Raw genomic sequence first — 19,342 nt, forward strand, 5'->3', positions numbered from 1 at the left:
GAGCTAAGGGGGGCGGGGGCCTCCCCCCCCCCACGGACAGACGGACGGACCCGGGGGGGGGGGTGAATAACGTTGGGGGGGGCCCGGGGCAGCTCAGCACCCCCAATCTTTGGTTAAAAGAGACCGCCTCCCCCCCCCCCCCATAGGCCTCCCCTTCATTGTCGCTGCGCAAGCGGGGGGGGCACGGCAAGGGGGGGGGGGCTGGGGTGGCCCCCAAAGAGGCTGGGGGGGGGGGGAAATTTTGGGGGGGGGCAGGGTGAGTCTAAAGTGCCTGGCTGGCCCTTGGGGCGCCCGTCGCCAGTAGAAGCGGTGCTGGGGGGGGGGGGGGGGGGGGGTTATTGCAATCTGTTCTGCCCCCCCCCCGGGCTGGGGGCAAGGGGCGGGGGACATGCACAGCCCCCAGCCCCCGGGGACAGAAATGGCTGCGGGGGGCAGAGGAGGGGCAGCACCCCCGGCCTGCTGGGGGGCTGGGGCCCAGGGAGCCGGACCCTAGTGTGGGGGGCATTCGGGGGGGCTGTCACTGTTTTCCAGCCCCCCCTCCACCTCCCAGAGCCAAGGGCACTGAACCGGGCAGCAGAAGGCACGGGGGAAAACTTCGCAGCTCGGGGGGGGGGGGGGTGGCGGGGGCTGCGGGCCGTGGAAGCACAAGGTTGGGGGGGGGGGGGGGGGGGCCAGGGCTGCTGCAGCTGGGGAGCCCCAGCCCCCCCCCGGGGGGGGGGGATTTGTTTTTCCTTTTTTTTTTTTTTTTTTCCTTTTTTTTTTTGTGTTTTCGTTTTTTATAAAATGCAGGAGGAAAAAAAGCCCTCCGAGGGGGGGCTGCCCGGGTTACGGGGGGGGGGGCAGCAAAGACACTGCGGGAGCTGTGGGGCTGCCCCCCCCCCGAAGCACAGATCCCCTCATTTCAGGCCCCCCCTTGCAGAGGAAGAGGAGCAGAGAAGGGGCGACGTCGCCCGCAGTTGGCAGCCGGGGGGGGGGGGCTCCATCCCCGGGGGGGGGGGGCGGCAGCAGCGTGGGGGGGTCCCCTCGATGCCGCCCCCCCCCCCCCCCCTCACCCCACTGCTACTTGGGGTAGGGGTAGGGAAAGGCGCTGGGCTCGGAGGGCGACTCCACGGGGCCGTGGCCGTGGCTCGGGGCGGCGCTGCCGTCCTGCGGGGAGGCGGCGGTGGGGAGGGGCCGGGACCCCCCCCCGGCCAAAAAAAATGCCCCCCCCCGTGCCCAGCGCTTACCTCCAGGGGGATGGCGGGCGGCACCGGGGGGTATGGCGGCAGGAAGGCTCCGGGCAGGGCGGTGGCAGGCACGTACTGGGGGGGGGCGGGATGAAATGGGGGGGTCAGGGGGGTGCTGGGGGGCTGGGGGGGGGGGGCACAATGTGGGGGGGGTAGGGGAGGAGGGGGGGTCCTTACCGTGCCCGTGCTGCCCAGCGAGAGGTGGCCGAGCTGCTGGGCCAGGGGGGCCACCACGGAGGGCTGGAGGGGGACGGCGTGGTCCACGGCGGGGGCCAGCACCGCGCCCTGCACGGCTCCGTCAGGGGGGGGCACGGGGGGGGCACGGGGAGAACCGGGGGGGGGCATTTGGGGGGGGGGGGGGAGGGGGGAGGAGGGGACCCAGGGTCCTGCAGGGGGCACAGGGAGGGGCAGGGCAGGGGGAGGGGGCGTGGCCAATGATGGGGGCGTGGCCATGGGTGGGCGGGGCTGGAGTGGGGGCGTGGCCTTGTGGTATAGTGGGCGGGGCTAAGGCCACAGTGGGCGGGGCATGGGCAAAGTGGGCATGGCTTTGGAGGCAAGTGGGCGGGGCCAGCAGAGGGGCGTGGCCTGGGGCAGGTGTGGGGGCAGGGGCCCCAGTTCCCCCCCCCCCCGTCTTTCCCCCCCCCCCCGGGGGCTCACCGTGGCTGCACGAGGTAGGAGGGGGGCATCCAGGCCGGGCTGTGCACCTGAGGAGCAGCCAGTGAGGGGGGGGCCAGGGGGCACGACCCCGGGGGGGTCCGGCCCCACAGGACCCCCCCCCACACACAGACCCGTTGGGGACACCCCCATCCCGTAGGGCCCCCCCCACGCCGCCCCCACGTACCTGGTAGGAGGAGACGGGCGAGGGCAGGTAGGGGGCCAGGGCGGTGGGCGCGATCATCCTGGTGGGGGCCAGGCCGTAGGGGCGGGGTAGAAGCTGGGGGGCACGGGGAGGGTTTATTGGGGGTGTCGGGGGGTGGGGGGCGTGCAGCCCCCCCCTCCCACCGGCCCCTCCGAGCACCCACCCGTTCTGCAGCGCCGTCGTGGGGTCGTAGGCCAAGGTCACGGTGCCCTGGGGGGACACAGAAGGGTTGGGGCTGCCCCCACAGCCCCTCCGCTCCCAATATGGTGGGGGGGTCCCTGCCGGGAGGCAGACCCTACTGCGCCCCCCCCTTTAATCCCAAATTGCCCCCACTCACCGCATCGCCGTCCCGGGCCCAGGCTCTCCCGTTGGGCACGAACTTGCCCTGGCTCTGCCGCTTCTTCTGCCCCCCATCCGCGAACTTGCAGAGCAGGGGTCCGGGGGGGCTGCGGGGGGGGCAGCGTCAGTGTCACGGTGCCACCACCCACCCCCCCCAACCTCCTCTCTGCCCCCCCCTCGGCCTACTGGCACCCCCGGGGGGGTTTTGATGTACTTCCCGTTGAAGTGGGTGATGACGGCCTCGCACTTCTCCGTCGACTCCATCCTGGTGGGGGGAAGCGTGGCTGGGGCGTGGGGACAACACCCAGGACCCGCACAGCCCCCCCCCTCATTATTCTGGGTCCCCCCCACCCCTGCACCAGGCCCTGTACCGTGCGAAGCCGACCCCACGGCTGGCCCCGTGGGGGTCCCGCAGGATGCGGGTGGAGACCACCTGCCCGAAGGGCTTCAGCAGCGCCTCCAGCTCCTGCTCGTCCACCCCCAGCGGCAGGTTGGAGATGTAGAGGTTGGTGGGGTCCTGCTCCTGTTGCTGCGGTGGGGAACACGGGGGGGGGGTCAGGGGGTCGCACGGGATCGGGATGACCCAAAATGGGGTGGGCAGTGGGGAGGGGGGGCTCCGGGCCCCCGTACCTTGGCCATCTGCGCTGCACCCCGCTGGCCTTGAGCGCTGTCACCGCCTTCTGGGCCGCCGTGGGGCTGTCAAAGTCGACGAAGCCGTAGCCTGGAGGGGTTTTTTTTTGGGGGGGGGGGAAAAGCAGAGACAGGCAGTTAGGGGGGGACCCAAAAATGAGAGGGGGGACCCCAAATGAGGGGAGTGACCCCAAAACCCCCCCCAAAAACCAACCTTTGCACTTATTGGTCGTCTTATCCAGGATGGCTTTGGTGGAGACGATCTTCCCGTACCTGCGGGGGGCACACACACAAACCGGGGGGGGGGGTGGGGGGGGGTCATCCCCTGCACCTCCCCCCTCCCGGTAACCCCCCCCCCCCGCCCCCGGAGGCACGCACCCGCGGCCTGCCCGGCCCCACTCACGGCTGGCAGAGCTTCACCAGGTCCTGGTCGGTGGTGCCGGGGTGCAGCCCGCGGATGTACAGGTTGGTTTTGCTCAGCTGCTCGCCCGCCCCCCCGGGGGGGGGGCAGGGGCCGGGGCTGGGGGGGCCCATGGCTGGCGGCGGCGGCACATAGGGCTGCTGGGAACCGGGGGGGGGGGGGGGCACGGAGCCGGTTTAACCCCCCCGGTTCCTTCCCCACCGGGGGGAGGCGGGGCAGGGTTAGGCCCCTCCCGCCCCCCCCCGTCCCGGTTTTGGGGGTTTTTGGGGTTATTTTGTTGGTTTTTTTTTTTACCTTTTTGCCCCCCTTGCTGCAGGCGAACGCGGCCAGGCCGGGGCGCGGCGGCACCGAGAGCAGCATCGCCGAGCGCGCGGCGGGGCGGGGCGGGGCGGCTCCGCGTGACGTCACGCCGCTTCCGGGGCGGGCCCCGCCGCCTCACGGGTCCTAGCGCCCGCCGCGAGGCCTCCCCCCGCCGCCACCGGGGCTGGACTCGGGGCTCCGGGGGGGGGACGGAAGGGGTCGGTGCCCCCCCGTCAGGCCCGTACGGGGCCCCCCCGGTGCGGAGGGTTCGGGTTTGAGCCCGTTTGGGGGTCGCGGCCCCTTTAAGGCGGCCCGGCCCCGCCCGCCGCCATTAGGCCTCAGCGGGGCGGGCGCTCGGAGCCGTGGGCGCGGCCATTTTGGAGGGGGCGGTCACGTGCTTCCCCCCCTCAACCCCCTCCCTCCCTTCCCGCACGCCCGCCATCTTGGCGCCGCCCTCCCCCGGCACGTGACGCGGGACAGGCCCCGCCCCGCGCCTGAAGCCGCGCTGGGCGCCGCCATTTTGGCCCCGCTCTGTGCCCTGCCCCCCCCCCCTTCACCCCTCAAGGGGGCTCCTGTTGAGGGGGGGGGCAGGGAGCATGGGGGGGCCTGGGAGGCTTTTGGGGGATCCTGAGGGGTCTGGGGGGGGCAGGGCAGGCGGCGGGACCCTTCCCCACAGGCCCTGTGCCCTATGGAGGGGCTGAGGGGGGCAATGGGGGCGATGGGGCTGCCCCCCCCAGGACCCCCCCATCCCCCCCAGGCCCCCATCCGCACGGTGCCCACCGCACGTCCGCCCCCGCTGCCCCGTGTCCGTCCCCGTGTCCCCGTCCCCCCCTTTGTGCGGGGATTGTTCTGGCTCTTTCAGGCCGGGCCGTGCTGAGCCAGGCCCTCGGGCACCCACCCCGCTGACTCACGCCACGTGCGGGGCCGCGCTCTGCTGAGCTGGCAGGGACGTGGGGCCTGGCCCCCCCCGTCCCCCCCCCAGCCACCAGCACTGAGCTTTTCTGGCTGCCCCCCCAGCACAGGGGTCCCCAGCACCCCCCTGGTGCTGCTGCATGAGCGGGGCTGGCCCCATTTGCTGCTGGGGCTGCCCCCCCCCCATAAGCACCCCTCCCACCCCCCCCCCATCTCCTTTCATCCCTGCCTTTCATCTCTCCCTTGGGGACGGAGCGCCGGTCACCGTGGCAACCCCCCAAAGTGCCCCCGCTTGTTGCCATGGCACCCACAGCACCTTGGGGTGCCCCAGCCCCAGCCCAGACCCCTGCAGCCCCCCCCCCCCCCATGGCTGTGCCCCACGGGCAGCCCCCTCCTGTGCTGAGCGTGGGGTCTCCCCCCCCCTCCTAAATCAGGGGGGTGGTGGGAAGGGGGGGGTGGGAGGTGCCCCCGCCTTGGGCATCCTCTGCGCTCACCCCGCAGCTGCGCCATGGCCATCAGGGAGGTAAGGCCCCGGTGCCCCTCAGCCCCCCAGCTGCCCCCCAGCCCTGACTGTGGGGTCCTGGGGTGGGGGTGGGCAGCCCCTGCCATGCCCCACAACCCCTGCTCTGAGGTCTCAGCCCCTAACCCCATCCTGGGGGTCCCCGTGTGCCCCCAGCCGTGGCCCTGACCCTGACCCTGACCCTAGCTCAGCACCCCCACAGCTGCCAGGGCCCCCCCCTCCTGCTGGGGATGGGGGGGGGGGGGGTGTCTCCGGTTGCCATGGCAACCCAGTTGCCATATCGCCAAGGCCCCCCCATCACCACAGCTCAGGCATCCCGTTGCCATAGCGCCCTGTCACCATGGCACCCCGTCACCATGCCACCCTGTCCCCAAGGTCCCCTGTCACCGTGACACACCGTCACCATGGCAACCAGTCCCCAAAATCCCCCGTCACCAAGGCACCCTATTGCCATGGCGCCCCGTCACCGGGATCCCCCATCACCATGGCACCCCAGCACCAAGGTCCCCTGTCACCATGACACGCGGTTGCCATGGCAACCAGTCCCCAATGTCCCCTGTCACCAAGGTGCCCTATTGCCATGGTGCCCCACCACCAACATCCCCCCCGTCACCATGGCACGCCATAACTGTGTCACCCTGTCACCATGTCACCCTGTCACCCCGTCACCCCGCCACCTCCCACCCCTCTCCGTGACACCCCCAGGAGCTGCGCAGTGCCCGTTTCTGGCGGGCCGTGCTGGCGGAGGCGCTGGCGACGCTGATCTTCGTGGGGGTGGTGCTGGGCGCCTCGGTGACCCCCAGCCCCTTGGCACCGGCGCTGGCGGGGGGCTTGGTGGCCGCGGCGCTGCCCCACACCCTCGGGACCCCCCAGGCCAACCCGGCGCTGACGCTGGCGCTGCTCTGCACCCGCAAGCTGAGCGCCCTGCGCGGCGCCGCCGGGCTCCTGGCCCAGTGCACCGGGGCCGTGCTGGCCTCCGCCGCCGCGCGCTCGGCGCTGCCGGACGATGCCAGCCTGGTCACCAGGGTGAGCGTCCCCCCCCCTGACCCCGTGCACGTCCCCGTCCCCGTCCCGGTGCTGGCGGGCGCTGAGGCTGGGCCGTGGCCGCAGGTGAGCGCGGCGGGGACGGCGGGGCAGGCGTGGGGCTGGGAGACCTTCGCCACCTTCCAGCTGGCGCTCGCCGCCTTTGCCACCGCCGAGCGGGCGGCCGGCCCCGCCGGGCTGGCCCTGGGCAGCGCTGTGGCTGCCGGAGCCCTGGCTGCGGTAAGGACCCCCCCCCGTGTGCCCCCACCTCAACTGTGGGGTCCCCAGCCCCCTGCCCAGCCCTGACCCCCTGCCCCCAGGGGCCGTTCTCGGGGGGCAGCATGAACCCAGCCCGCTCACTGGGGCCCGCCATCGTCACCGGCATCTGGGACGACCACTGGGTGAGTCGGTGGCACCCCCAGGTGCTGTGTCCCGTCCCCCCCCCATTCCTCAAGACACTGCTGTGGGGTTGGGTGCCCCTGGCTGCAGCATGGAACTCCCCCACCCCGTCCTCCCCCCAGGACAAGGAGCTCTTCTCTCACCCTCTGCTGCACCCCCAGATTTGGTCCCCTTGGTCCCCCCCCGCAAAGGACAGGTCCCCCCCGTCCCCAACCTTGGTGCAGGGCCCCCTGGTGTCCCCATCCCAAACGTGGGACCCCCCCCGGGCCCTCACCCTTAGAGCAGGTCCCTCCAGTCAGCCTCCATCCCTGGTGTGCCCCCCCCGCCCCATTACCCCAGCATCCCCTGGCACCCTTAGGGCACCCCCAGACCCCCACATCCCCCCGGCAGCCCCTGAGCACGTCCCCCTGACGCGGCCCCCCCCAGGTGTACTGGCTGGGGCCGGTGGCGGGCGCGGTGCTGGCTGCCTTCTCCTACGAGTTCGTCTTCGCCCCCGGTGCCTCGCGGGAGAAGCTGGGCGCCTGCCTCGCCTGCCGGGACGTGGCGCCGGTGGAGGCCACCAGCCCGACCCCCTCCTCGCCCTCCACTGCCCCCCCCAGGGGTCCCCCTCCAGCCCAGCAGGGCCAGGACGCAGCCTGAGCCCCCGCAGCAGGGGGACGAGGTGCCCCCAGCAGAAAGAGGGGGACCGGGGGGGGGGGGGGGGGGCTCCTTGCACCCCCCCCCCCCCAAAACCTCCTTCCCCATGGGGATTAAAGGCGGCTTGGGGCCAGAGCTGGGCGCAGAGTGGTGCTGTGGGGCTAGGGGGGTCTGGAGGGTCAAGGGGTGCTGGGGGGGGGCTCCCTTCATCCCTTCACCCCCCCAGCTGTGCCCCACGGTGGGGGCCGGGGGCTGCTCCCGTCCCGTGCCGGGCGCTGAGCGCAGCAAAGTTTTTTGTCGCAGCCTCTGCAGCCCCGGCAGATTCCTGCGGGCGCCAATGGCCGGGCCCGGCCCTAATCCCCCCGCCCGGGGGCTTAGCGCCCGCTAAGCCGGGCTGAATAACCAGCGCCGGGGCGGGGGGGCCACCATGGCCCCCAGGAGGGGGGGGTGGCAGCTGCAGCCCCCGGGATGTGGGGCTGAACGGGAGGCACCCCCAGCCCCCAAGATGTGGGGTTGGGGTGGGCTGGCTCCCAGCGCTGCCCCCCTGCAGTGTCACCCAAAACCTGGCTGGGGGGGGGGGTCTCGGTGCTGCCCCCCACCCCTCAAGCCTGTTTGTGACCCCAGGACCCACAGAGGGCAGCTGTGGGTCAGAGCCAGCCCCCCAGGACAGCGGCCCCAGGGTGGGGGGCGTGCGGCTCCGGGGGGGTCCCTGCTCTCCTGGGGGCGTGGGGTTGCCCCAGGGGGGGGGGGCACTGGGGTCCCACACAGCCCCTCACCCACCCCCTATCCCGGGCAGCGAACTGGTTAAGGGGGGGTGGCGGCGGTGGGGTCCCACCCCCCGGGGCCGGCTGGGGGGGGCGTATAAAGGTGGGTGCGGGCGGCCCCCGGGAGGGGAGCGGGGCCGCGGCGGGCAGCGGGGCCAGGCCATGCGGGAGCTGCGCTCGTCCTCCTTCTGGAGGGCCGTCCTGGCCGAGTTCCTGGGCAGCTTCCTCTATGCCCTGCTGGGGCTGGGGGCTTCGCTGCGCTGGGCCCCGGGCCCCCACAGTGTCCTGGGGGCCGCCCTGGCCTTCGGGCTGGCCCAGGCCACCCTGGTGCAGGCGCTGGGGCACGTCAGCGGGGGGCACATCAACCCCGCCATCACGCTGGCCTTCCTGCTGGCCTCGCAGCTCTCCCTGCCCCGCGCCCTGGGCTACCTCCTGGCCCAGCTGCTGGGCGCCCTGGCCGGGGCCGGCGTCCTCTATGGGGTGACACCGGCCCCCGTGCGCGGCACCCTCGGCCTCAGCGCGGTGAGAGGGGTGGGAGAGGGTGGGGAGGTCCGGGGGGTGCTGGGGGTTTGGGGATAGGGGGTGAGGGAATGGGGATCCCGGGGGTGTTTGGGGTAGTGTGGGGGTAACGGGAGACCGGAGAGGTTTGGGGTGCTGCGGGGTTTGGGATGGCGTTGGGGGGGTGATGGGCATCGGGCACCGGGAGGGGGCACAGGGTTGTGGGAACAGCTCCGGGTGCCGGTGGGTGCTGAGCCCCCTCTCCCCCGCAGCTGCACCCCAGCGTGGGCCCGGGCCAGGGCACGGTGGTGGAGCTGCTGCTGACCGCCCAGTTCATCCTCTGCGTCTTCGCCAGCTTCGACGACCGCCACGACGGGCGCCCGGGCTCGGCCGCGCTGCCCGTCGGCTTCTCCCTCGCCCTCGGCCACCTCTTCGGGGTAAGGGCGGGGACCTCCCCGTTATCCCCCCCTCACACCCAGGGACCCCGGCGGTGTCACCGCGGGGCAGGGGGCAGCCAGCCGGCCCCCCACCGCCCCCTTCTTCCCCCCCCCCCCCCAGATCCACTACACGGGCGCCGGCATGAACCCCGCGCGGTCCTTTGCCCCCGCCGTCATCACCCGCAACTTCACCAACCACTGGGTAAGTGCAGGGGGGGCCCTGCCCCGGCCCGGCCCCGTGACCCCCCTCTGAGCAGGGGGGGCTGCCGGAGACCCCCTAGGGGACAGGTCCCACCCCCCCCCCCCTTGCTTAGGACACGGGGACAGCACACGGGGAGCCTCCGGGGCCATGGCTGCCCCTTGGCCACCCCACCCCAACGGGTGGGCGCCCCGGGGCCGGCACCGGAGCCCAGGGGGGGGGAACCTCGGGGCCGGGAGGGGGGCACGGGGGGGGGGGGGGGGAGGCCGGACCCGCTCCCACGCCGCCCCCCCGCAGGTGTACTGGGCCGGCCCGCTGCTGGGTGCCGTGCTGGCCGCGCTGCTCTACGAGTTCGCGCTGTGCCCGCGGCCGCGCAGCCTGGCCGAGCGCCTGGCCGTCCTCAAGGGAGAGCCGCCCGCCGCCGAGCCGCCGCCCGAGCCGCCCGCCGAGCCGCTGGAGCTGAAGACGCAGGGGCTGTAGGCCGGGCCCCGGGGGGGGCTCCGGTACCAGACCCGGTACCGGACCCCCGCGCCCACCCGCGCCTTTGCAGTGACGGGGCCGCCGCGGTGCGTGTGGTGCGTGCGTGTGTGTGCGGCGCAGCGGGCGGGCGGCGGCGGCCACCGGCACCGGGATCGGCACCAGGACCGGGACCGAACCGCCCGGTACAGCCGGGGTTGCCGGTACCGAGCCGGGGCTGCCCCGCTCTGCCCCGCCGCGGCGGGAGTTCTGTGTTCGGTGAATTAAACCTGCGCTTTATTTTGGTAACCGATCTCGGCCGGCGAGGGTGGGGGGTGGGGGGGGGAACGGGGAACCGGGGGGCACCGGGGGGCACGGAGGGAACCAAGGTGCGACGGAACCAATGCGCAGGGGAATGGGGCGCGGGGGGACTGCGGCAGCGGCGGGACCGGGCCGGGCCCGCGTCGCCACGGCAACCGCGCGGGGGCTGACGGGAGGCGGCCGTTCCCGCGCCTCGGGGGATGCCCCGCCCCTGGAGGCGGGGCCGCTTTGGGGGCGGGGCCTCTGTTAAAGGGGCAACGCCGCGCCCGTGCTGCACCCGTAGAACGCGTGGAACCCTGCGGGACCGGGGTGCCAATAGGGGCGCTGGGCCCCGCACCGCCCCGCAGCGCTCCGAAGCGCCCCGCAGCGCCCAGCACCCCCCGGGTGCTGCCACCGAGGGAGGGGCTGCCGGGGAGCCCACTCGTGGCGGGGGCAGGCAGGGCCCCACCTGTCGGCTCGGGGAGGCGTTGCCCTTTGAAGCCCGTGGGCGGGGCGGGGCTCGCACCGCGGGAACTGGGGCGGTTGTGTAACGGAGCCGCGGGGGCGGCGGGACCGGGACCGGCACCGGCACCGGGACCGGGATTGGGATTGGGATCGGGATCGGAATCGGGATTGAGATCGGGTTCGGCACCGGGACCAGCACCGGCACCGGGATCGCGATTGGGATCGGCACCGGGTTCAGCACCGGGACCGGGACCGGCACCGGGATCAGGAACAGCACCGGGATCGGGATTCAGATCGGGTTCGGCACCGGGACCGGGTCCGGCACCGGCACCGGGGGAGCCCCGAGCCCACCCGGAGGCCCGGGACCGGGACCGGGATTGGGATCGGGACCTGGATCGGGACCGGGATCAGCACCGGGACCGGCACCGGGACTGAGATCGGGTTCGGCACCAGGACCGGGACCGGCACCGGGACCGGGATCGGGACCGGGACTGGGATCGGGACCGGCACCGGGGGAGCCCCGAGCCTGCCCGGAGCCCCATTACCGGGGACGGCCACACCGGGGGTGTCCCCCGGGGCTCTCCTTCGGGGTCCCACCGAAGGCTCCCACCGCCCGGTGCCGCCCCGCGCTGCATGGACTGGTACATGATGAACTGCGAGCTGCTGGCCACATGCAGCGCCCTGGGCTACCTGGAGGGCGACGTCTACCACCGGGAGCCCGACTGCCTGGGTACGGCGGGCGGCGGGGGACGGGCGGCGGGGCCGGGGGGGGCGGCAGGGGTCTCACGGCCCCGTCCCCCGGCAGAGAGCGTCAAGGACCTGATCCGGTACCTGCGGCACGAGGACGAGACCCGCGATGTCCGGCAGCAGCTGGGGGCGGCGCAGATCCTGCAGAACGACCTCCTGCCCCTCCTGGTGCAGTACCCACAGGACAAGGCGCTCTTCGACGCCGTCGTCAGGTACCGGCAGCCCCCCCTTACCCCCCCCACGGGGGGCTCCATCCCGCGGTGCCCCCTCCCCTGGGAGCAGCGGGACCCCCACGCGCCCCCCCTGTCCTCTCGCAGGCTGATGGTGAACCTGACGCAGCCGGCTCTGCTCTGCTTCGGCAAGGTGCCGGCGGACGCCACCGCCCGGCACCACTTCCTGCAGGTGCTGTCCTACCTCCAGGCCTACAAGGAGGTGAGCACGCCGGGCACGGGGTCCCCGGGGGGTCCCCGGGGCAGCCCCAGGGCAGGGGGGCTCTGCCCAGACCCCCCCCCCTGCACTCACGCAGGGTTTTCTGCAGGCGTTCGCCAGTGAGAAAGTTTTCGGGGTGCTCAGCGAGAAGCTCTACGACGTGCTGCAGCTGGTGAGTCCCGGGCACGGTGGGGTTGGGGGGGTCCCGGGGGGGCTCCAGGAGCCCTCACGGCTGTGCCCCCGCAGGAGTGGGAGCAGCGGCAGGAGGAGGACACGCTGCTGATCGAGCGCATCCTGCTGCTGCTGCGCAACGTGCTGCACGTGCCCCCGGACCCCACGGAGGAGCAGGTACCGGGGTTGGGGGCTGCGGGGGCTCCCCCCTCAGGGCCTGGAATTCCACGTCCTGACCCCCCCTCCATATTTCGGCCACCCCCCCCCCCCAGGGTGTGGACGGCGATGCCAGCGTGCACGACCGGGTGCTGTGGGCGCTGCACATCAGCGGGATGGACGACCTGCTCAAATTCCTGGCCAGCGCCCAGTCCGAGCAGCAATGGGCCCTGCACGTCCTCGAGATCATTTCCCTCATGTTCCGTGACCAGGTGAGCTGGGCTGAACCCGGGACCCCCCCCCCAAGAGCCCCCCCGGGGCAGCACTGACGGCTCTGCCGCAGAGCCCGGAGCAGCTGGCAGCGCTGGGGCAGGGGCAGGCGGCCGCCGAGCGCGGGGAGGACACGCGGGAGCTGGAGACCCTGCGGCAGAGGGAGCTGGCGGAGAAGAGGGCCCGAGTGCTGCAGCGCCCGTCCAGGTGAGGAGGGGGCTTGGGGGGGGCTGGGACCCCATCTGTGGGGTGGCACCGCTCATCCCGTGCCCCCCAGGCACTCCCGGTTCCGCGGCTCCTACGTCATCCAGGGCCTGAAGTCCATTGGGGACAACGACGTCGTCTTCCACAAGGGGCTGCACAACGTGAGCACGGGGCGGGGGACATGGCGGGAGGTGTGGGGGGGGGGGGACACGAGTCAGGCTGTCCCCTCTTGTCCCTGCAGCTCCAGAGCTACAGCCACGACCTGGGCAAGGAGCCGCGCCGGGTGCCGCGGCGGCGCCAGGCCCCCCCCGATCTCGGCCCCTCGCGGCGCTCTGCCCGCAACGTGCGGCTCTTCCTCTGCCACTTCTGCCAGGACTTTCTGGAGGGCTGCTACAACCGCCTGATGCTGCTGGTCAAGGTGAGGGCAAGGGGGGGGGGGGCCCGGCTCCTGCCTGGGGCAGCCCCACGCTGAGCCCCCCCCTCTGTGCCCCCAGGACCAGCTGCTGCGGGAGAAGGCTCAGCAGCACGACGAGACCTACTACCTGTGGGCCACCGCCTTCTTCATGGCCTTCAACCGCAGCCGGGGCTTTCGGCCCGAGCTGGTTTCGGAGACGGTGGGAGTCCGCGCCTTCCACTTCATCGAGCAGAACCTCACCACCTACTACGAGATGGCGCTGATGGACAAGAAGGAGGCGGTGACCTGGGCCCGCAGGTGGGGGCCGTGTCCCCTCCCCGCTTCCAGGGCTCCCCCCCGGGCTGTGCCCTGACGCTGCCCGTCCTCAGGATGCACCTGGCCCTGAAGGCTTACCAGGAGCTGCTGCGGACGGTGCAGGAGATGGATCGCTCCCCCCAGCCGGCGGTGCGGGACAGCAGCCAGGTCATCAAGAGTGAGTCCGTCTGTCCGGCCGGCCCCGCAGCAGCCGCGTCCCCTCCCCGGCACCCGCTGATCCCCCTCCTCTGGAATTTTCCAGACAACATCTTCTACCTGACGGAATACCGCGAGCTCCTCCTCGCTCTTTTCCGCAAGTTTGACGAGACCAAGCAGCCGCGCGCCTTCCTGCGGGACCTGGTGGAGACGGCGCACCTCTTCCTGCGCATGCTGGAGCGCTTCTGCCGCGGCCGCACGGGGCTCGTGGTGCAGGTGGGCTGAGGCTGCACCCGGGGGGGCCAGGGGAGGGGTAGGGGCCCCTCCTGACTTCTCTCTCTCACCCCAATCCCAGAGCAAACGCGTGCGGAGGAAGAAGAAGCCGCGGACGCCCGCAGCCCTCGCCCCGCAGCCGCCCAGCGCGGCCGAGCTGGAGGAGCTGTGGGCAGGGCTGGCCCCGCAGCTCCAGGCCTGCCTGCAGGTAGGGGAAGGATCCGGGCCCTCTGCCACCCCCGGGGTGTCCGTGGGGGCACGGGGTGACTCCGAGTCCCGTCCCCAGGGCGAGGTGCCCCTCCCCGAGGACGTGGTGCCCTTCGACGCTGCCTCGGAGACGCCGGTGGAGGAGCAGCGCGCGGAGGCTCTGCTGCGGATCCAGGGCTGCCTGCGGGATGCCCAGGCCCCCGAGGCCCTGAGGCTGCTCCGCTGCGCCAGGTACCGGCCCCCACCAGACCCCCCCCTGCCCGGGCAGGGCGCAGGGCCCTGGTGCCAGCTCTGTGCCCCTCTCCCCCAGGGAGGTATGGCCCGAAGGGGACGTGTTTGGCCCCTCCGGCGCGGGGCCGTCCGAGGAGACCCAGCTGCTGCAGGAGATCTTCTTCGCTGCCCTTCCCCGTGAGTCCCGTGGCCAGATCCTGCCCCCATGGCAGCGGGGTCCTGGGCTGGAGACGCTCTGCGCCCCTTAACGCCGCTCCCCCCCTGCAGGGCAAACACCCCCTGAGGCCGAGGAGCTGGAGGAGCTCGAGGAAGAGGAGGTGGAGGAGGACGAGGAGGAGCAGGCGGTGCAGGTGGCGGAGAAGGAGTTCAACTTCATGGACTACCTCAAGCGGTGAGGGGGGCCCGGCCCCAGGGGGGTGCTGGGGGGCAGAGGGGGAGCCGCCACGGCCCCGCTCACCACCAGCTCTGGGGGGGGGGGTCCAGGTTCGCCTGCGCCCCCGTGGTCCGCGCCTGCGCCCTGCTGCTGCGGGGCTATGCCCAGAACAGCGCCCGCACCAACCACTGCGCCGTGCGCCTGCTGCACCGCCTGGCCCGCGACCTGCGCATGGAGGCCCTGCTCTTCCAGCTCTCCCTCTTCACCCTCTTCCACCGCCTCCTCAACGACCCCGGCGCTGCTGCCCACCAGGTCAGGGCCCTGCCCTCCCGACCCCGCTCCCTGCAGCCCCCCTCCCGGGACCCCCCCAACCCTTCCCTTCTTTCCCCTTCCCACCCCAGGAGCTGGTGGCCCTGGCCAAGTTCATCCTGGGCAAGTTCTTCGCGCTGGCGGCCACCAACAAGAAGGCCTTCGTGGAGCTGCTCTTCTGGAAGAACCCCACGGCCATCCGCGAGATGACCGAGGGCTACAGCTCCCTGCGGGAGGGAGAGGGGTGAGTGGGGCCGGCATGGGGGGGGTTGGGGAGGGGGTCACAGCCCTCCCTCACCTCCCCTCCCCTCCCTTTCACTCCGTCTCTGCCCAGGGCTGCCGCGCACAGGGCTCCTGCCTGGACCCCGCAGGAGGAGCAGGCGCTGCGGGAGCTGTACTGGAAGTACAAGGAGGTGGAAGGTACGGGGGGCGTCAGGGGGGCAACGGGACCCTCCCCGGGGGGGGGCTCCGTCCCTGCAGCTTCTCCCCTCCCGCAGGCCAGGACGTCATCGCTGCCATCCTGGCCGAGCTGCCGGCGCCCGGGCGGACGCGGAGGCAGGTGGTGAAGCATTTGGTGAGGCTGGGGCTGGCCAACAGCGCCAAGGACTTCCCGCAGCAGAGGTGAGCCGGGCCCCCCAGGGACGGGGGCAGCACCCCACCCGCGGGGCGAGCACCCAGGGCTGTGCCCCCCCTCCACCCCCCCCAGGAAGGGCACCCGCATCGTGCTGTGGACGGAGGAGCAGGAGCAGGAGCTGGAGCGGCTCTTTGAGGAGTTCAGGGGCTCGGACGGTGAGCGAGGAGGGGGATTCTGGGGTGGGATGGGGGGGTCCGGTCCGGTTCGGTCCCTGCTGACCCCTCCCCGCAGACGTCCTGGGGAACATCATGAAGAACCTGACGGCGCGGCGGTCGCGGGCCCGCGTGGTGGAGAAGCTGCTGGGGCTGGGGCTGGTGGCAGAGCGCAAGGAGCTGCACAAAAAGCGCCGGAGGAAGGGCCACGGCCCCGAGCTGGTACAGGGGGGGGCTGGGGAGGGCATCCCAGGGGTGCTGCCCCACCACAGGCACCCCCAAAACCTCCCCCTGGTCCCCGCAGGGTGAGGCGGACGCCCTGGCGGTGTCAGCCCAGGACAGCTCAGCTGAGGAGGGGGACAGCGAGGAGGAAGAGGAGGAGGAGGAAGAAGAGGAGGAAGCGGCGAGCGACCCCATGGAGGAGCACTGGGTGCCCGAGGAAGGGGCCGGGCAGGGCCTGGTGAATCTTCTGCATCAGGAAGGTGGGTGGGGGTGAGGGGTTTTGGGCCCCCCCCTCAGGTTTAAGCCCCCCCAGTTGGGCTTGGCTGCAGGGGCCGGATCCTGTCTGAGCCCCCCCTGTCCCCAGGCCTGGCCGGGCCCCTGCGGTGGCTGGAGAACTGCCTGAGGAGGACGGCCGGGGACCGCGAGCAGGAGGGTGAGCGGGGTCAGTGCTTGGGGTTGGGGGCTGGGGCACGGGGCCGGGCTGACAGCGCTCCCCCCACCCCGTTCCCCCAGGCCTGTCCTTCCCCGTGCCCCTGGTGCCTCTCTCGGAGGAGAACGAGGATGCCATGGAGGACCGGCGCTTCCGAGCCCTGCTACGGGAGCTGGGGCTCCGTCCCCCTGCCAGCGAGCAGGTGAGGGCCCTGTCCCTGATCCTGTCCCCCCCAGGCCTGGCCTGGCCCTGCAGCGTCTCCCTTCTCCCCCCAGGAATCCTTCTGGCGCATCCCCGCCGCCCTCACCCCGCAGCAGCTGCGCCGCGCCGCCGCCTCCCTGGCCCACCACAGCCCCAACCCCGAGGGGCTCCCCCAGCACCCCGAGGAGCTGCCGGCGCCACCAAGGCACCCCCAGGCTCCTGCTCCAGGTGAGGATTTGGGCTGGGGGCTCCGGGATCAGGCTGGGGGTGCAGGAGCTGCCTCGGAGCCCCTCTCCGTGTGCCCAGCAGCGGAGCAGCCGCCGGCCCCGCTCGGATCGGACTCAGAGAGGTGAGGCTGGGGGCTCGCGTGCTGGGCTGGGGGCACCGGGCACCTGGGTTCTCCCAGTGCCCCCCCCCCCCCAGGGCTGGGGGCCATCGGGCTCCCCTGACCCCTGTCCCCACTGCTGCAGCGAGGAGCCCGTCCCCGTCCCCCTGCAGTCGGGCAGCAAGAGGCGGCGGCAGCTCGACAGCGAGGATGAGGATGGTGGAAGCCCAGGTGGGCTCAGCCCCTCTGTCCCCATCTCCTCGGGGCTCCCCTCATGGGGTTTCTTCCCCCATCACCCCCCCTGGAGCTGGACCCGTGTCCCTGCCCCTATCTGTGCCCTGTCCCAGGGCTCAGCCCCATCCCTGACCCCTTTTCCCCCCACAGGGGCCGAGCCAGCCCCCCCAGCGTCCCCCTCAGAGGCCGACGACGCCCCCCAGCCTGCAGGGAGGCGGAAGCGTGCCCGGCGCCTGGAGGAGGAGGAGGAGGAGGAGGAGGAAGACTGAGGGCCCTGACCTTCCCCTGGTGTGGCTGGGCACCTTGCTGCGGGATTTGAAGCTGTTTTGGGTGCCGTGACAGCGGGCTGTGGATCTCCGTGTCCCACCTCTGTCCCCGTCTCCTTTCCCCCCCCCCCCAGTTCCTTTTTTCCCGTATTTTGTTCCATTTCTTTCCCCCCCTCCCTTTTATATCTGGAAAGAGACCCAATAAAGGACTGCAGCTCTGGGCCGGGCCTGGTGCGGGGCTGGGGGCCGGGCGTGCGAGCGGCCCCGTCCCCGCGGCGGCGGTGACCTGTGCCCCACTCCTGGCCCTGCGTGTTGCAACCGGCTCCTGATAACGGCGCCTATAAACGGGCCCCGGGGGGGGCTCGGCCGCAGCAGCGCCAGCAGCAGAGGGGCGAGGGGACACCGGCGGCCGCGAGGGGGTGAGCTGGGGGGGCTGGGGGGGTGTTGGGGGGCTCCAGCCGCAGGGGGCTGACGGCTCTGCCCCCTCTCCTGCCTCCACAGCCCGTCCTGGAGCTGCCGCCATGCCCCAGGCTCTGCCCTTCCTCCTCCTCCTCTTCCTCCTCCTCCTCCTGGGCCTGGGGGGCGGCAGCACCCCTGCGCCCACCCCGCTGGAGGCCGATGATGCGCGGGGGCTGCTGGCAGAGCTCGCCCCCCCCCAGGCGCTGCGGGGGCGCGGGGTCTCCTGCCGGGCCCTGCACCCCCAGGCCCTGCCCGGCTTCCAGCGGCTCCCCCCGCAGCCCCGCGCCCTGGCCCGCGCCGCCCTGGCCCTGGCGCTGAGCGGAGCCTCCTGCGGGCCCGAGGCCGAGGCCGCGGCGCTGGGGCTGCAGCGGGAGCTGGGAACGCCCGCGGCCACCGCCCTGCTGCGGGGGCTGGCGAGGCTCCGCGACACCCCCAGCCCCCGCGCCCTGCCCCTGCTCTTCAGCCTGGTGCATTTGGGGCACCCGGACGGGCCCTGCGGCCCCAGGGCTGGCACCCCCCCCCACACACCACCACCGCACAGGGTGCCAGCCCCGGGGCGCCGCGGGGTCCATCCCTGGCCCCTTCGGTGCCGCCGAGCAGCCTGGGCCCGGCGGGATGGCGAGGACGATGCCTGCAGCCCCCCGGGGGAACGGGAGGCCCACAGGGTGCTGGAGTGGGTGCCGGGCGTCAGCGTCTTCTACAACCTGGGCACCAGCATCTACTTCGCCTTCCAGGGCTGCGAGGTCCTGGCCTCCGAGCGGGCCCTGGAGATGGCCCAGGACCTGGGCTATGCCGGCCTGGCCGCCCTCACCACTGGTGCCGGCGGCCCCGTGGTCATGGGGCTGGGGCTGGGGCTGCAGCCAGGGCTCAAGGCCGGGGTGCGGGCGCTCTTCGGATACTTCATGGCGGAAGGGGAGCCCCCGACGGTCCCCGCTACCCACAGCGGCCCCGTCCTCATCGTCTGAATAAAGGCCCCGCGGGGCGCATGGCTCTGTGTCCCTGTTCCTATCCCTGTCCCCATCCCTGTCCCCATTCCCATCTCCTGTCCCCATCCCCACCCATTTCCGTGTCCCTGTCCCTATCCCTGCCCCACCCCTGTCCCTATCCCCCATCCCCTGCCCCTGTCCCCATTGCCATCCCCTGTCCCAATCCCTATCCCCACCCCTGTCCCTATCCCCATCCCTGTCCCCATTCCCATCTCCTGTCCCCATCCCCACCCATTTCCGTGTCCCTGTCCCTATCCCTGCCCCATCCCTGTCCCTATCCCCCATCCCCTGTCCTCATTGCCATCCCCTGTCCTTGTCTCTATTCCCATCCCTGCCCCTGTCCCTATCCCCATCCCTGTCCCCATCCCCATCCACTTCCGTGTCCCCGTCCCTATCCCTGCCCTATCCCTGTCCTCTGCCCTCATCTCCCATTCCCATCCCTGCCCCTGTCCCTACCCCCTTCTCTGTCCCTACCCCTGTCCCCATCCGTTTCCCCATCCCTATCCCCATCCCTGTCCCCATTCCCACCTCCTGTCCCCATCCCCACCCATTTCCATGTCCCCGGCCCTACCCCTGCCCCATCCCTGTCCCCATTCCTGACCCTGTCCCCTGTCCCCTGCCCCTGTCCCCATTGCCATCCCCTGTCCCCATCCCCACTCATGTCCATGTCCCTGTCCCCATTCCTATCCCCATTCCTGTCCCTATCCCCCGTTCCCATCCCCATTCCTATCCCCATCCCCATCCCATCCCCATCCCTACCCCATTCCCTGTCCCCTGTCCCCGTCCCGTGTCCCTGTCCCCAGCCCCGGGTCAC

General features: G+C 72.5%; 5 protein-coding genes across 6 annotated transcripts; 4 read left to right on the forward strand and 1 right to left on the reverse strand.

Annotated features, from left to right (window-relative positions):
- Window positions 1-721: 721 nt before the first annotated feature.
- RBMS2 (RNA binding motif single stranded interacting protein 2) lies at window positions 722-3,972 on the reverse strand. Its single transcript, XM_072031989.1, is given in 12 exon segments — window positions 722-1,146; window positions 1,227-1,301; window positions 1,404-1,511; window positions 1,880-1,930; window positions 2,068-2,295; window positions 2,423-2,534; window positions 2,612-2,689; window positions 2,796-2,961; window positions 3,026-3,145; window positions 3,269-3,327; window positions 3,458-3,615; window positions 3,770-3,972. Coding segments are annotated over 12 exon segments (1,308 nt in total). The 5' UTR covers window positions 3,836-3,972; the 3' UTR covers window positions 722-1,059.
- A 415-nt stretch (window positions 3,973-4,387) lies between these two features.
- LOC119714612 (aquaporin-2-like) lies at window positions 4,388-7,326 on the forward strand. 2 transcript variants are annotated; one of them, XM_072031977.1, is made up of 5 exons: window positions 4,388-5,210; window positions 5,913-6,233; window positions 6,318-6,470; window positions 6,551-6,631; window positions 7,056-7,326. In XM_072031977.1, exons 1-5 carry the CDS (start codon window positions 5,196-5,198, stop codon window positions 7,266-7,268), a joined length of 783 nt encoding a protein of 260 aa, XP_071888078.1. In that variant the 5' UTR covers window positions 4,388-5,195; the 3' UTR covers window positions 7,269-7,326. The 2 variants fall into 2 exon arrangements, with proteins under 2 accessions (XP_071888078.1, XP_071888077.1); XM_072031976.1 differs by having other exon boundaries at window positions 5,913-6,470.
- An 89-nt stretch (window positions 7,327-7,415) lies between these two features.
- On the forward strand, window positions 7,416-9,924 carry MIP (lens fiber major intrinsic protein). Its single transcript, XM_072031979.1, has 4 exons — window positions 7,416-8,551; window positions 8,800-8,964; window positions 9,086-9,166; window positions 9,461-9,924. Exons 1-4 carry the CDS (start codon window positions 8,192-8,194, stop codon window positions 9,641-9,643), a joined length of 789 nt encoding a protein of 262 aa, XP_071888080.1. The 5' UTR covers window positions 7,416-8,191; the 3' UTR covers window positions 9,644-9,924.
- Window positions 9,925-10,337: 413 nt separating this feature from the next.
- Window positions 10,338-17,303, forward strand: TIMELESS (timeless circadian regulator). Its single transcript, XM_072031920.1, has 28 exons — window positions 10,338-11,114; window positions 11,190-11,343; window positions 11,449-11,563; window positions 11,670-11,732; window positions 11,807-11,908; window positions 12,004-12,159; window positions 12,231-12,364; window positions 12,435-12,522; window positions 12,603-12,779; window positions 12,856-13,073; window positions 13,145-13,248; window positions 13,333-13,502; window positions 13,582-13,707; window positions 13,786-13,937; window positions 14,017-14,114; window positions 14,205-14,328; window positions 14,421-14,622; window positions 14,712-14,863; window positions 14,954-15,039; window positions 15,117-15,240; window positions 15,326-15,408; window positions 15,485-15,627; window positions 15,710-15,887; window positions 15,992-16,060; window positions 16,141-16,259; window positions 16,333-16,607; window positions 16,729-16,814; window positions 16,968-17,303. The coding sequence occupies exons 1-28, from the start codon at window positions 11,018-11,020 to the stop codon at window positions 17,084-17,086; spliced, it is 3,714 nt and encodes a 1,237-aa protein (XP_071888021.1). The 5' UTR covers window positions 10,338-11,017; the 3' UTR covers window positions 17,087-17,303.
- Window positions 17,304-17,346: 43 nt separating this feature from the next.
- APOF (apolipoprotein F) lies at window positions 17,347-18,532 on the forward strand. Its single transcript, XM_072031974.1, has 2 exons — window positions 17,347-17,502; window positions 17,585-18,532. The coding sequence occupies exon 2, from the start codon at window positions 17,605-17,607 to the stop codon at window positions 18,505-18,507; it is 903 nt and encodes a 300-aa protein (XP_071888075.1). The 5' UTR covers window positions 17,347-17,502; window positions 17,585-17,604; the 3' UTR covers window positions 18,508-18,532.
- Window positions 18,533-19,342: the final 810 nt, after the last annotated feature.

This window comes from Anas platyrhynchos, chromosome 34 (genome assembly GCF_047663525.1).
Source record: "Anas platyrhynchos isolate ZD024472 breed Pekin duck chromosome 34, IASCAAS_PekinDuck_T2T, whole genome shotgun sequence".
NCBI classification, from domain to species: Eukaryota; Metazoa; Chordata; class Aves; order Anseriformes; family Anatidae; genus Anas; species Anas platyrhynchos.

Excerpts from the sequence above, each read along its gene's own strand:
- LOC119714612 (XM_072031976.1), top strand. Across the intron at positions 6,471-6,550 it reads CTGCCGGAGCCCTGGCTGCG|GGGCCGTTCTCGGGGGGCAG; the intron begins GTAAGGACCCCC and ends CCCTGCCCCCAG. Across the intron at positions 6,632-7,055 it reads GCATCTGGGACGACCACTGG|GTGTACTGGCTGGGGCCGGT; the intron begins GTGAGTCGGTGG and ends GGCCCCCCCCAG.
- MIP (XM_072031979.1), top strand. The coding sequence starts at position 8,192 with ATGCGGGAGCTGCGCTCGTCCTCCTTCTGGAGGGCCGTCCTGGCCGAG. Across the intron at positions 8,552-8,799 it reads GCACCCTCGGCCTCAGCGCG|CTGCACCCCAGCGTGGGCCC; the intron begins GTGAGAGGGGTG and ends TCTCCCCCGCAG. Across the intron at positions 8,965-9,085 it reads CCCTCGGCCACCTCTTCGGG|ATCCACTACACGGGCGCCGG; the intron begins GTAAGGGCGGGG and ends CCCCCCCCCCAG.
- TIMELESS (XM_072031920.1), top strand. The coding sequence starts at position 11,018 with ATGGACTGGTACATGATGAACTGCGAGCTGCTGGCCACATGCAGCGCC. Across the intron at positions 13,249-13,332 it reads CAGCAGCCAGGTCATCAAGA|ACAACATCTTCTACCTGACG; the intron begins GTGAGTCCGTCT and ends GGAATTTTCCAG. Across the intron at positions 14,115-14,204 it reads CTTCTTCGCTGCCCTTCCCC|GGCAAACACCCCCTGAGGCC; the intron begins GTGAGTCCCGTG and ends CCCCCCCTGCAG.
- APOF (XM_072031974.1), top strand. The coding sequence starts at position 17,605 with ATGCCCCAGGCTCTGCCCTTCCTCCTCCTCCTCTTCCTCCTCCTCCTC.